Here is a 17,773-nt window from a genome sequence, read left to right as displayed (position 1 = left end):
AAGTATTAAGCAAATCTTGTCCCATTTTGTGAAGACCTATTTATATCACTTAGCATTCCCATCTTAAGGATGGGCTTTGTATGTTCTTTGGTACAATTTCTTTAGGAATATGGTATTGTTTTTTTCTTGTTTTTGTTTTTATTGTAATTAGTAAAAGGGTTACATGATATTTGCCAGATAGAAGGTGCATTAATTCACATACATTGATACCCTTTCACATGTCTTGGTACCCATTACCCTCCACCCCACACCCCCCACCCTATGGTATTGTTTTTGATTCTATTGCTTTCTTTGCAATGTTCAGTGAGCTTGAGGTTTTCTCATAGCACTTAACTGCTTATCTGAAAAGTAGCAAATTCAGCAATTGTAGCGTTTATATTGCTTAGTTTTTATAGAGTATTCATTATTTTATTCTGAGAGATTGTTGTCTTCTTTCACATGATGGTGGAGATTTTGGATAACACTGGATTATTTTACTATTTAAAGAAATAATATGCTATTATAATTCTGGTATTAAATGCACACATTCAGGTTGTGTTAAATTGTCTTTTTTAGAATATGCTGAATTCTTACATTGCAAAGGAAAGAAATTTATGGATTTTGATGAAGTTCGCCATGAGATTGAAGCTGAGACAGATCGAGTGACTGGAATGAATAAAGGCATTTCTTCTGTACCCATCAATTTACGAGTCTATTCCCCACATGGTAAGTAAGATAGTTTTTCCTCACCTATTTTTACTAGGTTAACATTCTTTTTTTTTTTTTTTTGCCAGTCCTGGGCTTGAGCTCAGGGCCTGAGCCCTGTCCTTGGACTTTCTCAAGGCTAGAGCTCTACCACTTGAGCCTCAGCACCACTTCCAGCTTTTTTCTATGTATATGGTATCGAGGAATCGAACCCGGGTCTTCATGCATGCTAGGCAAGCACTTTAACCACTAGGCCAAACTCCCGGCCCTAGGTTAACATTCTTATATGGAAGGTGCAGAGAGTGCTGAGTTCGCAGATGCTGAGATGCTGCTATACATGGTATAGAGTATTGATAGAGAGCCAGGGGGAGAGAAGATTTTAACACATCATATATGAGATTTCAGAGTATGAAGGACATATACATGAAATTTTCATTTTTATTGTCTACCATCTTGGCAGAGATTTTAGTGACTTGCAGTATTGTCTAGTCTTTCCCTATTGATTTCCTCATAGTCCCATATTTCTATTTATTTTCTTCTTGAGAAAAATCAATGATGCCTTTTATCTCAAGGCAAGTGGCAGAAACTCAAAGAGTGGATAACTGACCCTGATCGGTCTATTTCTCCAGTTGGGGAAAATATTCATTTCTAATTCATTCACTAGCTCTGTGACTTTGTCTCTGTCTCAGTGTCTCTCTGTGTACCCTCCCCCCTTCTGTCTCTTTCTTTCTCTCTCTTCCTTCCTCCCCTTCTCTCCCTCTCTCCCTCTTTCCTTCTCTTCCTCTCTCCCTCTCTCCCTCTTCTCTCCCTCTCTCCCTCTTCTCTCTCTCTCTCCTCCTTCTCTCCTCCTTCTCTCCTCCTTCTCTCCTCCCTCTCTCTTGCCTCTCCCCTCCCTCTCCCCTCTCCCCTCCCTCTCCCTCCCTCTCTCTCTCATCCTCTCTCTTATGCTCTTTTTCTCTCTCTCTTGTCCTCAGACTTGACCTCAGTGCCCAGACACTGGGAATTGTTTATGAGCCTCTTCGTGCTCAAGGCTAGTGCTTTACCACTTAAATTACAGAGCCACTTGCGATGTTTTTTTTTTTTTCTGAGTAGTTTATTGGAGATAAGAGTCTCACAGACTTTCTTGCCCAGGCTAGCTTTGCACCACGATCATCAGATCTCAGCCTCCTCAGTAGCTAGGATTACAGGCATACCACCACCCAGTGCTCTGTGACTTTTAGATCCCAGCATGAGTGACATAAGCTGAATGACGATGTCCTACCTGGTACTGACATTGTGAGGACAATAGTCAGGTTGGGTTGGAGTCACTGTTTTCATGGATTTTAGTTACATAGTCCACTCACGGACCTCAGAGCCAACAGCTTTCCAACAGGTGAAGCAGCGTCTGCTTCTGCAAATAACGTAAGATAGTTTTGAGAGGTAAGCAAATCTTATCATGAGAATATTTTTATCCATATATATTGATTGTACAAAACAGTTTCATTATAACATTTTTATGCATGCATATGATATTCTCTGCTCATGTGTAGCTCCTCCTTGAGCCTTTTATCACTTGAAGGCAATGAACAAGCCTGGCACACAGCATATGCATTTATTATATATTCCCCTAGTTATGACAGCTAGGGTATGTCAGCTCTCTAAGCAACTGTGAGCCATTGCAAATCAATGCCTTTCAAATCATGTTAAATGCTCACTTGTCATAGCAGAATCTTATAAAGAAAGACAAAATAGCAAAGCTATTTTGTTTTCTGTGCTTCTGTGTTCTGTGAGCTGGGTCGGAGTCATTCACATGCACCTTGCATAATGCTGAGCTAAGTGGCAGGCGCATCTGCGTTGTGGAAGGCTTTCACCATTGAAGGGGCTGCAAGACTTCGTTCATTCTTTTTTCACACAGTGCTAAATCTAACTCTTATCGATCTACCTGGAATAACTAAAGTACCTGTGGGAGACCAACCACCGGATATTGAATATCAGATCAGAGAGATGATCATGCAGTTCATCACGAGGGAGAACTGTCTGGTCCTGGCAGTCACTCCAGCCAACACTGACCTGGCCAACTCAGATGCCCTGAAGCTGGCTAAGGAAGTGGATCCTCAAGGTGAGCGTGTGGCCCTGAGGGCCAGAGGGCATTGTTTCTAGATGGCAAGCATTTGGTATATTTGAAGTTAACGCAGAATCTCACCATGTGATTTTATTTTTATTTGGATTTGGCATGCTTCATGTTGGTAAATCTCTGGTATTTAGAATGCTGAATGGAAAGTAACTAGGAAATAACTATTAGCCGAGCTCCTTATAAAAATTAACCCTTGTTTCTTAATCTAAGAAAATAGAACTCCTAAGCTTCATGGCTACTTACTTTCATGGCACAGCAGAGGAGACTTTCTCATGATTGTTTCTTTGAAGAAGGAAGCTCTTTTAATACATGTAAGATATAATTTAGCTTATGGTTATTTGAAATGCAAACTTATTATAGAAGTCAAAATTTCTGTCATTGGCATATCAGAATCCAGAAAAGTTGTCTTCCTCATGCTGGTGTTTTTCATTTCTTTGAATTGAGTAATGACAATTTTCAAGTAAAGGGCTATAGTGCATGTCTGTTTAAAATAATCATGAGAGAGCACTTGGTAAGGTATTCTTCAATACTGAGATGCATATTCTTAATTTATCTTTTATAATCAATTTATTTTTTATAGTCTAACACCCATATTTTATTCTTTTTTTTTCTGCCAGTCCCTGGGGCTTGAACACAGGGCCTGAACACTATTGTTGAGCTTTCTCAAGGCTGGAGCTTTACCACTTGAGCCATAGCACCACTTCTGGCTCTTTTGGTGTATGTGGTACTGAGGAATTCAACCCGGGTCTTTGTGCATCCTAGTCAAGCACTCTACTACTAGGTCAAACTCCTAGCCCCCTTAATCTTCTTAATCATTATTTATGGTGTTAGAGCTCCTGGATTAATTTTCTCTTGACATTTTCCTTCTCTACCATCCAGTTCTTTTGTCTTCTTGTTTTACTTTGAATAGTAACTCAAATGACTCTTCTGATTAGTTTTTCATTTCAGATAGAATATTAGATGTTCTCTCGGCATTTCTTTATTTTTTTTCACATTATGAACACTGGTGTTTTATTAAAACTCATTCAGCAGAACAAAAGAACAAGGTAAGAGTCACTAAGTCACATGTGTTTCATCATCAGTGAGTGTTTAAATATAAAGGAAGCACTGAAGTTATTTTGGAGTTACTCATCCAAAACCAAATACTTAATACTCTTGTCTTTACCCACCAAAGAAACCAGAAGTAGACCTGGGGCTCAAGTGGCAAGCATTAGAATTGAGCAGAGATGCTTAAGGATCGCTTATGCTCTAAGTTCAAGCTAAACGACTTGTGTACACACACATACAGATACACACACACACACACACACACACACACACACACACACTATCCCAAAAGTGTGTCCTTACATGTTTTCTGAATATTTCACAAATAACTTGAGGCAAAAGGTGATGAGAAACATTTTCCTATTGTGCAAATTTTGCAATAAACAAGGGGTAGTATCTTTCATCATGCCTTCCATTCAAAAATTGAATTTGAAACAGTAAGTCATTTATGTTTTAATGCATGGACCACACACAAAAGAGACTTTAGGGGAGCAGTGGAGAAATTGATGCTCTCAGGTCCTTGGCTTAAATTGTGACAATTTTTCCCCATCCATCACTCCTCAGACCATCATGGAGATTATCTTAGTCCAGTCTCAGAGGGCCAGAGCTCTTATTACTGAGTTAAGAAAATTAACTTCACAAACCATTCCTTATTATCAAAGCCACAAGTCAACAACTAAACTCTCCTAATTACTTGTAAAGCCTGAGGTAATTAATGCCCATCGTTTGTGTCCCTTCCTTTGGATATTATTCAGGGACTTCAGTACTAAACACAATGACGAATGTTGGCTCAGTAAGCGCCCAAGGCTGAAGAGTCATTTCCACTATATCTCGCTTGCTTCTGCCATGCAGGATTTCTCTGTAAAATTTAGAAGTTAGTTTCTCTCTCCTTCTCTCCCTCCCTCCCTCTCTGTCCTTCTCTCTCTGTAAAGTTTACTAGTTTCTCTGTCTCTATCTCTGTCTCTCTCTCTCCCTCTCTCTCTCCCTTTTGTGACAATCCTCAGGCTTGAACTCAGGGCCTGAGCTTCTTTTGCTCAAGGTTAGCACTCTACCACTTGAACCACATTGCTTCTTCTGGCTTGCTCTTTTTACATTTTTGGGGGGGCCAGTCCTGATCTTGAGCTCAGGGCCTCAGCACTGACCTTGGACTTTCTTAAGGCTAGAGCTCTATCACTTGAGCCTCAGCAACATTTCTGGCTTTTTTTCTATATATGTGGTACCAAGGAATCGAACCCGGGTCTTCGTGCTTGCTAGGCAAGCACTCTACCACTAGGCCAAACTCCCGGCCCTGGCTTGCTCTTTTTATGTAGTATTGAGGAATCTAACCCAGGCCTTCATCCTTCCTATGTAAGCACTCTACCACTAAGCCACACAGTCAGCTCATAGAGATTTCTGACAAAGGTTTTCCTATCTGGTATTTATTTCTTCTGTGAGTGTTCTTAATCCTTGCTGAAGGTTGACTTCTGTTTTGAAGACCTCTCCTAATGCTTATATATACAGAGATTCCATATATAGCTGAATGTTTTTCATTACTCAGAATTTCTCTCTTGTGTATGTTCTGAAATGTCTGAAGACTGACTTATGATTAAAAGTCATTGCACATTTGTTATATTCATTCATTTTCTTTTCTTCTGTGGGAATTAGGTTTGTGATGAACAGAGTGATATGCCTTCCAGGTCAAACACTTTCCACATTTGTAATATTCATAAGGTTTTTCTCTCCTATGTGCATTCTATAGTTAGCCATGCCTTCATGGTGGACCTTTCACATTCCTTATATCATTTCTTTATTTTTTGAATGCTGTTTTTGGCTTAAAAATAACAAATGGATCTTAGGTTCACAAGTGCAGAGGGTTTCCTACAGATACCAATGCAAGCCGTTTGAGGTTCACTGTTCATAATATACATTGTCTTAAGAGTCCAGACATTTCCAGTTGGATTTTTTCCTAGTTGGTTTATTTGCTCTCTGTCTTTGATGTTAGAAATCTTCTTAAACGTTTGATTAGTATTATTAAAAAACTGATGTATGTATGCATATAAAAGGGACTCATTGACTAGTTGGCTTCTCATAGGATAATTGGGCTATCCAGCCCCCAGTTTTTTTAGCCGTTAGATTCTATGAATATCTGCTTTTGAGCTTGTGTAATATAAGCTTGACATCCAATATTCAAGGAGCCAAATGGAAGAATGGTATGGGTAGACCAGGAAGGAGGAAAGGCATGTAGACTTTTAATTAATCTCTTAGATTTCATAAAGATAATCCTGGAGGTTTTCTTGGGTCAAAAGTTCCTGAGGAACAACTTCTGAAATTACCGTTTCTGTGAGGATTGGCAGGAAGGCTGGGTGATAGTCCAAGATGGACAGGGCCCACTGATGTACCAGCCTTCTGTATGAACCTCTAGTCAATTCTCCTTGTTTGACTTTTTCTCTACTCCGGCTGTGGATTCTACTTCTTGAGCCTTCCTCAAATTCTGGAACAATAACTAGTTGCTTTCTCCTTGGCTTTTTCCAACATTCTTCAAATTAGGGCTTTGGAAAAAAAAACACCCAAAACCAGGTAAAGGCAATAGATAGTAGATAAGACTCTTGTCACCTCTAGCACCAGTGCTTTGGAAAGGGCCAGCTGCATCTGGTTATAAGAATGATACTAAACATTGCCTGACTTCAGGGCCTTCTTGTTCCCAGGAGGTTGAGTCATGGTAGTTTGGTCAGAAAGAAGTCCCTCCTATCAGTGTATTCTAATGAGTGCCTCATGGTCAATTCCCCCAGAAATCCACTCGAGATCTAATGAGGCTTCCTGGAGCAGCTCAGGGACATCACCCAGTTCCAAGTTCCTCTCTTGTTCTTCTCTGATTTTGCTGCTTTATGATTGATTCCTTTCTCAGGTAGACCCTCCTTACAGGTACCAAGAAAGCTACAGTCACTCCAGCTTTTATCTCTACAATTCCAGTTAAACCCCCCCCCCACAACAATGCATAATATTTGGTTTGTATAAACTATGTGTTTTGTAAAATCAGATAATGATTATACTCTGTAATATATCTGCAATTTATTCTTAAAATCGATTTAACAGACTCCTGAGATATTTCTTTCACATCTCATATCTCAGGCTCCTCAGAAGAAGATTGAATCATAACTTAGGATAATCTTCTAATGCAGTTGCAGACATTAGGTGGAACCAATTAATAGTGATAATGGCAGAAAGCAATTGGTCTTCACCAGCTCACTGATAGGATTTCCAGTGTGTTGTTAGAGTACAAGTGAAATACTATATTAACTTGCAGTTATGGGCACAGAATGTTATGCCACAGATCTGCTTCTAGAAAGATCCTAGTTATTTTTCAGATTTTTTCATTATAACCTGATTATTTATAAGCTCGCTTTTCATTAGTTGCCTGCTAGAAATTGCTTGTTCATGAACTTATCATTTTCCTCATTTCTTAAAGATAATTATAACTATTGCTCTGTGACACCTAGGTCCTGTTTTTCTCAGTGTATCTGGAAGGTAGCAGTCCTGGGACTGGATTTTTTTATTTTGAGTCTTGGCAGGATGCTTTGTCAGAAACAACACATCCAGTGTCCCCTGTGAGCTACCACTTTGTCTACCAATCCCTGGATGTTGGTTACTAAAAGAGGACAACTCCATTCCCACGGCCTCTTAAAAAGTATGATTCTCAAGGTAGCTAGTACAAACCTCATCTCCAGTTTTTTTTTTTAGATTTTTTAATTGTAATTAATAGAAGAGTTACATTATATTCACCAGATAGAAGGTGCATTATTTCACAAACATTGATAGCCTTTCTCATCACATGGTCCCCATTTCTCTCCCACCCTCCACCCACTCATCTTGATTTCTCCCCTTCCCTGTCCAATTTCAAATAACCAATTAAGCACATATAAAATATATCAGATAACAAGGTGAAATATTGTAACAATATTAGATAACCAAGTACATATGAGATAACATAGTACATTAAGGACAACAATCACTCATTATATGGCTTTTGTTTCCTTATCCTGGAGGTCCTTACACTTAGTGTCATACTATATGACCTTATGTATCTAGGTTTTGTTCTATTGTAAATCTCTGCTAGGAGAGCCCAAGGTTTCTACTGATTATGACAAATGAGGGAAACCATTGAACCTATGTTCCTTTGAGTCTGGCTTGCTTCACTTAATATGATTTTTTCTAAGTCTTTCCATTTCCTTACAAATGGAGCGATGCCATTCTTTCTGACAGCAGCATAGAATTCCATTGTGTATAAATACCACATCTTCTTGATCCATTCATCAACTGAGGGGCATCTGGGTTGGTTCCATATCTTTGCTATGCTAAACAGTGCTGCAATGAACATCGTTGTGCTAGTAGATTTAGTATGTCCTTGTTTCTGGATGATTGGGTAAATGCCAAGTACTAGAATTGCTGGGTCATAGGGGAGCTCTATGTTTAGTCTTTTGAGGAACTGCCATACTGCTTTCCATAGTGGTTGAACGAGTTTGCACTCCTACCAACTGTGTAGTAGTGATCCCTCCTGGCCACATCCCCTCCAGTTTTCAAAGGGCCTGTGTCTTCACAGTTCTTGTGGTACTTAGATGGTATGATTTTTAGGTGCCATGTTTTTCTCTGTATTACATTTCTGTTGGTTTTCAATGTGTAGAACATCTTTGAGTATTTTCTGTAATGTTGGTTTGGTTGCTATGTAATGCTGCAGCTTTTCCCTGGAATGGAATGTTTTTATTGTTCCCTCAGTTATGAATGAGAGCTTACCTGGGTACAGTATTCTTGGTTGGTAGTTATTTGTCTTAAGGGCATGACATATATCCTTCCAATCTCTTCTTGCTTGCATGGTCTCTGGTGAGAAATCTGTGGTTATTCGGACTGGTTTTCCTTTGTAGGTAATTGTTCTCTTCCCCTTGGCTGCTTTTAGGATCCTTTCTTTGGTCTCTATTGATCCTGTATGGATTATAATGTGGCGGTGGGATGTCCTTTTCTGATCAAGTCTGTTTGGGGTTCTAAAAGCTTCTTGTATCTGGATGGGCCTGCCCTTCCAGATATTTGGGAAGTTCTCTGAGATGATTCCCTGAAGTATATTTCCAATACCATTGACCTCTTTCTCCAGATCCTCCTCAATACCAATTAGCTTTAAATTAGGCTTCCTAATTGTATCTTGGACCTCCTGAAGTGTTCTCTCATATTTCCTGGTTTTGGTTTGACTCATTTTCTGTTCTTTCTCTATAACAACTAAATTATCTTCAACCCCAAAAATTCTGTCTTCTGCATTGTCTAACCTGCTATCAAAGCTTTCTACTTTATTCTTCATCTCCCTTCCTTCTAATTGCTCATTTTTGATGCCTTGCATCTCTTGTTTTAAATTTTGTATGGATTTCTTTAACTCCTTGATTTCCATTTGAATGGTTAGCTCAGCAGCTTTATTCTCTTTGGACATTTGTTGGAGTTTGATCACCTTTTTGTTTGTGGATTCTATGAATTCATCCATTTTTCTATGAAAAACCTTTATTATGGCCTCCTTTATGGCTTCCTTGTTTTCACTTATTACCTTGTTTATGGTTTTCTCTTGTTTAGCTATGGCTTCCTGCCTTATCTCTTTCTGTTTGCTTTCAAACTTTTCATTAATGATGTTTATCAATTGCATATGTATAGCACTTGCAGGACTTTCCTCTAGATTTGCCATTGACTGCTCCATTGCCTGTTTATATTGGGCAGGAGATGCTATTCCTTGATTTGAAATTTTCTTGAGTTTCTTGTTCTGCTCATTTGAAAATGGGAGCAAGATTAATACCAAACAAGATGATAATTTTTAAGATATAACCAACCTAGCCCTCTTTAGCTGGCCAAACAACAGATGTTCACAATTTTAGATTGGTATTAACACTTTCTTTTTGTGTACTTACAGACAAATCTGATACCATCACTGATCACTATTTTATGACCAAAACAATAAACCCCTCAAACCAATCTCTATTGTATTTAAGTCCCTCTGGACCTGGAGTATAATTGACCACCTAGATATACAATATTGTTCAACAACCATCAAGTGTAGATCCATGCATTATAAGAGTTGAAGGATGAATAGAGACCCAGAAATAGAGAAATAGTATGAAAGATAACAGGGGAGGTAAGAAAAGAGTAATGTAGGAGTGTAAGATTAATATAGTAATGAAAAAAAGGGATAGCTTGAGGATAGCTGACCCAAGGTGATAGAAAATATTAAATGTTTAAGTACAAAGTTTAGAAAAAAATAAGATAAAACTTATGAAGATAAGAAGAGTAATGAGAAGAATATATGGAGAAAATAGGAAGGTATATATAGGAGAGTTCAATGGTAAAAATTTTTAAAAGTTAAAATAAAAACCAAGCCAAACCTAACCAAAAACAAAAACAACAACAACAAAACAAAACAGCCCCCCCCAAAAAAAGAAAAAAAAGAAAAAAGGTGGGGGGAGATCCCACACTATTGTGAGTTTTTAGACAAGGAACACTAGGGTTAAGAACCAACATTAAAAAGCAAGTGACTATATCAGTAAAAATATCATTTGTATCCAGTCTGTACCTAGTGCTGTCATTATGTTTCTAGGAATAACCACATTGACAGAAGGAATGCTGGAAAAGAAAAGAAAAAAAAAGGGGGGGTATTTTTCAGTTTTTTTTTGGGGGGGGAAACGGGATAGAAAACTTGTGTCTCCACTAAATTCGGGATCCAAACACTTCAAAAAGTCTTTTTCTCTTGTGTTTTGGCTTTGCCGTTTTTCAGATCAGTTTGCTTGATTGGGCAGAAAAAAAAAATGAAAGTGGAAGAGTCACGAGAGCTTTTTTTTTTAAAACCAGGACTGTGTCCTGGTGCAGGGGGAGGAACTTCCGCTAGTGCCGGGGGCAGATTTCCGGCTATGCTGCCACTGGGAAATCCTTTGCCCTTTTGAATGATGGCGCTGCCAACACCACTTCTCAGGTTCCAATTGCTTTGGCCCGGTCTTTGCCAGCAGTCAAGATGGCGCTGCTCTCAGCTGGTGGGGGAGGGGATTCCTTCCCAATGCCGTTCCATGAGCAGAAGTGGAAACTTCTCCTCGGAGGTACTCACAAATAGCTGGATTTTCTGGTTCTGTGAAGCTGGCAGGTCCATGCACCGCCGGGTGAGGGCTCTGGGCTCGCGCATGCTCTGTGTCTGGCTCTGTCTGGAGTTGGTGGGTCTGCGCTGCCGAGAAGAGCTGTCTGCTCAGGTTCTGGAGGGAGGCTTTGTCTCCGCGATGGCTCTGAGAGGCTGGCGCTGCTCCACACTGTCTTCTTGCGCCGGTTTTCTGCCTTTCTCCTCTCTGACTGAGATCTGTGTGGTACTAAAGCTTACATAGGATTGAACTTTGGTAATGAACTATCCCCTCCACTGCCAGAAGTGCTATGTTGGCGAGAGCTCAGAAAGACTCACATTGAACTGCCGCCATCTTCTGCCGATCCCGGCTTAGCCAGTTTGTTTTTATTCCTGAGTTTGAGTTCTAAAATTCTAAAATTTGAAAACCCCAGAGACTATGTGACAAGTCCACATACAGATGTTCCTGGGTGTCAGCCGAAGGTGGAAATCACTGAGGGATTTAAGGAATTCTTGCCCACACTCACAGGAACCATAGAGCATTTAAAATCTAGTGTTAAGTCAGAAAACTAAGTAGAAGAAGAAGGCGCTGTAGATCCATTCAGGGCACACTGTAACTCCAGTTTGAAATAGTCTTTTTCTCAGTCTAACCATATCATCTTTTGGGTTAAGTATAGGTGGTCTTTAAAACATTTTTAAATTGTTTTTGTAAAGGTGATATATAGAGAGATTACAGTTAATGTAGGACAGGTAAGGAATATATTTCTTTTAGAACAGTGTCACTCCTTCCTTTTTCTCCAAGTTTTTTTCTTCTGCCCACCCCTCTCACCCACACGTTATTCATCTTCAATGTAATGTCTAGTTTGTCCTTTGTCCCACAATATCTGTGCTTCCCTTTATCCTCTCTCAAACAGTTAAACAATAGGTACAGAAATAAAAAAAAAACAGCAACAAAGTAGAAAACAAACAACAAACAACCATTACCTTGTCTTGATTTCAATAGATAAATTTTTTTCTTGTGGGTCATGGGGCTTGAACTCAGCCTGGGCATTGTCCCTGAGCTCTTCAGCTCAAGGCTACTGCCCTACCCTTGAGCCAAGCCCCACTTCTCATTTTCTAGAGGTTAATTGGAGATAAGAGTCTCAGGTCCTTTTGTGCCTGGGCTGGCTTTGAACCTTGATCCTCAGATCTCAGCTAGGATTACAGGCATGAGTCACCTGCCAGGCAAAATAGACATCATTTTATATGTTCACATGCACGTACCTGTTGAACCTATGTGCTCCACTCATAAGGATACCCTCCTTTTGTCTCACTGTGTACAAATGTGTAGAATTCTGTTTATTATATTCAAGTGTATTTTTTTTCTTTCACCATGTAGTATGTTTATAATGTAGATTCATAGGCATTTTCTTTTTTCTTTTTTCTTTTTGGCAATTTCTGGGCCTTGAACTCTGAGCACTATCCTTTGTTTTTCTCAAGGCTAGAGGTCTACAACTTGAGCCACAGCACTACTTTTTTTTTTCTTCTATGTATGTGGTACCGAGGAGTCGGTATGCATGCTAGGCAAGTACTCTACCACAAGGCCAAACTCCCGGCCCTCATAGGCACTTTCTATTTACAACAAGTGAGGGAAATCATGCAACCTATGTTTGTTTAGGCATGGCTTATTTTGTTTAGTATGATTTTCTCTAAGTCTTCCCATTTCCTTATGAATGGTACAATATCATTCTTTCTGATGGACTAGAATACCATTGTGTATATAATGCCACATTTTCAAGATGCCCCCAGTAGATGAATGGATCAAGTATTGGTTTTCCAGTGATTCATTTCAATTCTCTTGTCCTTTACTGTTTTGGGAAGTTATTTTCATAGTGGCTGCTCTAGGATAAAATTAACGTTTTGATTTATGACAAATTAGCTTGGCTCAATGTCAACTTAATTTCAATAGTACACCAAAGTTTACTGTAACAACACAGTTCCACTGGCCTTTCCAATCCATGTATTGTAATTACCAAACAAATGGTGTGCTTGGATATTATATAGAGCCATAGTTTCTACTTTGCATGATTGTCTTTTATTTATTTATTTATTTATTTTTGCCAGTCCTGGTTCTTGAATACAGGGCCTGAGCACAGTCCTTAGGCTTTCTCAAGGTTAGAGCTCTACCTCTTGAGCCACAGAACCATTTCTGGCTTTTTTTTTTCTATGTATGTGGTATTGAGGAATCGAACCTGAGTCTTCATGCATGCTAGGCAAGCACTCTACCACGAGGCCAAACTCCCAGCCCATGATTGTCTTTTAAAGTATATAGAAGGGATAAGAGTTACCAAGAAGGAAACAAATAGGTTATTATTATTATTTTTCGCCAGTCCTGGGGCTTGAACTCAGGGGCTGGGCACTGTCCTTGGATACTTTTTGCTCAAGGCTAGCAATATTTTTAATTGTTTTAAATTATGTAGTTTCTTTGCCAGTTATCTTTGTTCCTTTGTAAGGATTAAAGTTAGCATCTCATATATTGTCATTTGTGCTAGAAGGACTCATATTAGTCTTTTTTTGTAGACAAGTCTGCTTATAGGTGATTGATTCTGTTTTCATGTATCTGGGAATGTCTTAAAATTCTCTTTATTTTATTCATTTATTTTTTATTTTTTTTGTGGGTCACAGGGCTTGTCCCTGGGTGCTGTCCCTGAGCTCTTCAGCTCAAGGCTACTGCTTTATCCTTCAGCCAAGTCCCACTTCCATTTTCTAGAGGTTAATTGGAGGTAAGAGTCTCAGGTCCTTTTGTGCCGAAGCTGGCTTTGAACCTTGATCCTCAGATTTCAGCCTCCTGAGTAGCTAGGATTACAGGTGTGAGCAACTGAGCTTGGCCCAAATTATCTTTAGATGTACAAGAGTTTCCATTTAACAGCAGTTTATGAATACAGTATATGTTAATAAATGCCACCTCTTCCAACACACTCACCTACCCCTCCCCTCCCCACCTCATCCTTCATCATCTTAATTTTGTAGGATATACATTGGTTGCTGTTTCTTTTTACCTGCTTTCATCTCTTGTTGATCAGTGATCATTTTATATCAGTTATTTTGATTTTCATATCCAAAAGTTAAATTTGATGCAGTTTAATAAGCATGCTTTGTGTTTGATCTCAGTAGCAAGGCTTGGATTTGATCCAGCTTTACACACACACACACACACACACACACACACACACACACACACACACACACACACACACACACACACACACACACACGCAATGTATATATTTGCCAAAACATCATTCTCTTTATGTGTGGTACTGAAGTTTAAACTTAGGTTTGTTACTCTAGTATATGTAAGTTATTCCTCCAATTTTATCATTCTTATAGTTTCTTTATATACGTTTTTATTTCATTCTTTGAACATAACATAGGCTTTGTCAATTCATTTTAATGTTGGAGTTTCTTCAGGGATAATTTTCTTTGATGGCTTATGTCCTTGCATATCAGTCATAATTTCTTCATGGGTCATATGGGTTTTCAGTGTTGGAAATGTGATAGTTAATAATGTGGGAACACTGGACGTCAGCCTCTGCTTCCCCTCAGGATTTGTTTTTGCTGCAGTTCGTTATTGTTACTGTTACTTGTTTGGTTTTTCTGAGCCAATTGTGTAGGTTGCATTCCCTATTCTGTGTGCCCACTGAAGTCTTATGCAGTTTCTTAGTAGTTAACTAATGAGTAAACAGATTCCCTTAAATAGCAGAAGTAATGGGTTTTCTAAAACTTACAAAATCTTTATTGGTAGTGTAAGGTGAGAATACAGAGAAGCCATATTTTTTTTTGTCAGTCCTGGGGTTTGAACTCAGGGTCTGAGCACTGTCCTTGGGCTTTCTTTCTTTTTTAATTTTTTATTGTTGGGGTAATGTATAGAGGGGTTACAGTTAGGTGCATTACTTATTGCACATTGATACCCTTTCTCATGCTTTTGTCCTCATTTCCCTCCCTTTACTCCCTCCCAATCATTTTATTTCCCCCCTTCCCTTTCCTATTTCTAATAAACATATAAACACATATACAATATACCAGGTACCAAAGTCAGATTCAGTAACAATGTGAGATTAACCAAAGGGCATAAAAAGAGAAGAGAATTAACAGTATATTAAGAACAACAATCACACAAGGTAAAGTTCTTGTTTCCATAGCCTAGCATCCTTGGGCTTTCTCAAGGCTAGTACTCTGCCACTTGAGCCAACACACCACTTCGAGCTTTTTCTATGTATGTGGTACCAAGGAATCGAACTCAGGGTTTCATGCATGCTAGGCAAGCACTCTACCAGTAGGTCCAACTCCAGTCCCTGAGAAGCCTGGGTGGTGGACTCTTGTCCCAAAGACCAGTGGCCAGAAAATACATGTAACACAGTTAGGAAACAGGCCAAAGAGGAAAGAAATAACAAAATTGATACCAACAAACCAATTCAGCTCCATCATTGGAGCTGAATTGGTATGCCGTGGTGACTGGAGAAGAGCCAGGAGCCAGGACACAGGATGGAAACACAGGGACATGTGGCATGGTCATAATGGTGCCTGAGCTGGCCAGAACTGACCTCTTACTTCACTGGAAGCTTTGAGGCATGACTTCTATGCTTAGGGAAACAGTTTGCATGTCCACCTTCCGGCTTATTCAGAGCCTCCAGATTATCAAGAGGTAAACATTTAGGACCTTCTTGGGTCTTTTCTGAGCATATGAAGAATCTCTAGGCATGCATATGGTGTTCTAAATTGTTTTTTTCCAGAGACTTGTGGACATTTCATCTCAAGCCTTTTCTTTCAATTATTTTTTTTTGGCGTCCCACAGCCGGTTGTTACCACTGCCGGAGGCAGCCACAGTGTTAAAACAATTACCACTGCTTGCTTTTGACAAATGCTTCTGGAGAAAAGAATCTTTTCACACTCAGTAAGCTTTGAGTCAGATTAAATAAAGAAAAGCTCTTTAAGTGGTAGTGTTTAGGCAATTGCTCTTCATGTTACATAATTACAATCATCGCCAAATGATTGGTATTTCCCAATCCCACCTTCTCCTCTCCAGAGGCTGCTAGGCCTCATAGCTAATTTTCACCATAATCCCGAGCTTTAGTCCTCAAAACTAGGCAGGACTCAAAACCTAGGGATGGAAATACAGCAAGTTCAAATGTGCCATTGTTGTATTTACTGAGGTTCAGCTATTTTGGATACACACCCTTCCTCCTCTTCTCTTTCTTCTCTGTCTTCTCCTTCGCCTTCTTCTCCTCTGTCTTCTCCATCGTCGTTGTTGTCGTCTTCTTTGTCTTCTCCGTCATCACCTTCTCCTCTTCCTCCTTCTTCTTCTCCTTCTTCTTTTCTTCCTCCTCCTCGTCCTCTTCCCCCCTCTCCCTCTTCCAACCTCTCCTCCTCTCCTTTTCTCCCCCTCCCCCTTTTCTCCCCCTCCTCCTTTTCTCCCCCTCCTCCTCCCCTCTCTTTCTCCTCCTCCTCCTTCTTTCCTCCTCCTCTTCCTCCTCCTCCTCCCCCTCCCCCTCCTCTCCCTTTTCTCCCCTTCCTCCTCCCCCTCTCTTTCTCCTCCTCCTCCTCCTCTTCCTCCTCCTCCTCCCCTTCTTCCCCTCGTTTACCCCCTCCTCCTCCTCCCCCTTTACTCCCCAACTCCTCCCCCTCTCCCCCTCCTCTTTCTTTCCTCTTCCTCCTTCTCCTCCTCTCTCTTTCCTCCCCCCTCCTCCCCCTCTCCTCCTCCTCCCCCTCTCCTCCTTCTCCCCCTCCCCTTTCCTCCTCCTCCTTCTTCCCTCCTCTTCCTCCCCTCCTTTACCCCCTCCTCCTCCTCCCCCTTTACTCCCCCACTCCTCCCCCTCTCCTCCTCCTCTTTCTTCTTCCTCCTTCTCCTCCTCTCTCTTTCCTCCCCCCTCCTCCACCTCTCCTCCTCCTCCCCCTCTCCTCCTCCTCCCCCTCCCCTCTCCTCCTCCTCCTCCTCCTCCTCTTCCTCCTTCTTCTCCTTCTTCTCCTTTTTTTTTGTGGGGCTTGGGGCTTGAATTCTGGGCCTGGCCACTGTCCCTGAGCTCTTCAGCTCACCGCTACTGCTCTACCCCTGGGCCTGGGCATTATTCCTGAGCTCTTCAGCTCAAGGCTACCACCCTACTCCTGGAGCCACAGACCCGCTTTTCCATCCCACATTTTTTATTGCCCGAGCTAGCTTTGAACCAGATCCTCAGATCTCAGCCTCCTGAGTAGCTAGGATTACAAGGATTATAGGCATGAGCCACTGTGTCTGGCAGATACACACCCTTCTAATCCTTGCAAGCTTCTTGTTAATTACAGGGCCACAACAAATTCATTTTGAATGTTTTGGATAGCATTCTTATTTACTGCTTTTATGGAGAAGTGGCCTTATTCTGGTATTCCTACGGATGTTCAACTGTAGTATTCAATTGTAATAACTACAACCTTGTCATTGGAAAGTTAGTTGAATTGAAATGGTGAAGGCAATCTCGTTGTGACATTCATTACCTTGTAGGTCTTAAAATTAATTCCCCTAGGTCTGTTATCACCACCTTATGCTCATCTTTTCTGAAGCTTTCCCCTTGGCTAAACAGAAAAACCTATTTAGATCAGAGGGGACTATTCTTTATTCAGGGGTATCTGAATTAGAATCTTACCCACTACAGCACATAATTACACAGTTTTCTGGGAGGTGGTCTATTTTAGGCTGTAGTTAGTTTGTACTAAATTAAGCCTCTTTGACATGAGTAGGCCAATTTCATCTAAGTAGGACTTGAATATATTTGAATGCATACTGGGAAAAGAAGTTTATGTTGATGAGTTAATTATGC

General features: G+C 40.3%; 1 protein-coding gene across 7 annotated transcripts in view; it reads left to right on the top strand.

Annotated features, from left to right (window-relative positions):
- The window catches only part of Dnm3 (dynamin 3), a 485,204-nt gene that overhangs the window by 111,580 nt on the left and 355,851 nt on the right, over positions 1–17,773 (top strand). For all 7 annotated transcript variants that reach the window (XR_016536837.1, XM_090340431.1, XM_090340434.1 and 4 more), the window contains exons 3-4: positions 556–705; positions 2,579–2,782. Coding sequence is in view for 6 of the 7 variants with exons in the window: in XM_090340431.1 (XP_090196557.1) it covers positions 556–705; positions 2,579–2,782 (354 nt within the window). In the remaining variant the exon portion in view is untranslated. The remainder of the gene's footprint in view (positions 1–555; positions 706–2,578; positions 2,783–17,773) is intronic.

The sequence above is a fragment of the Megascapheus bottae genome, chromosome 10 (assembly GCF_031878675.1).
Source record: "Megascapheus bottae isolate mThoBot1 chromosome 10, mThoBot2.hap1, whole genome shotgun sequence".
Taxonomy (NCBI): domain Eukaryota; kingdom Metazoa; phylum Chordata; class Mammalia; order Rodentia; family Geomyidae; genus Megascapheus; species Megascapheus bottae.
This window is presented reverse-complemented; position numbering and strand designations above follow the sequence as displayed.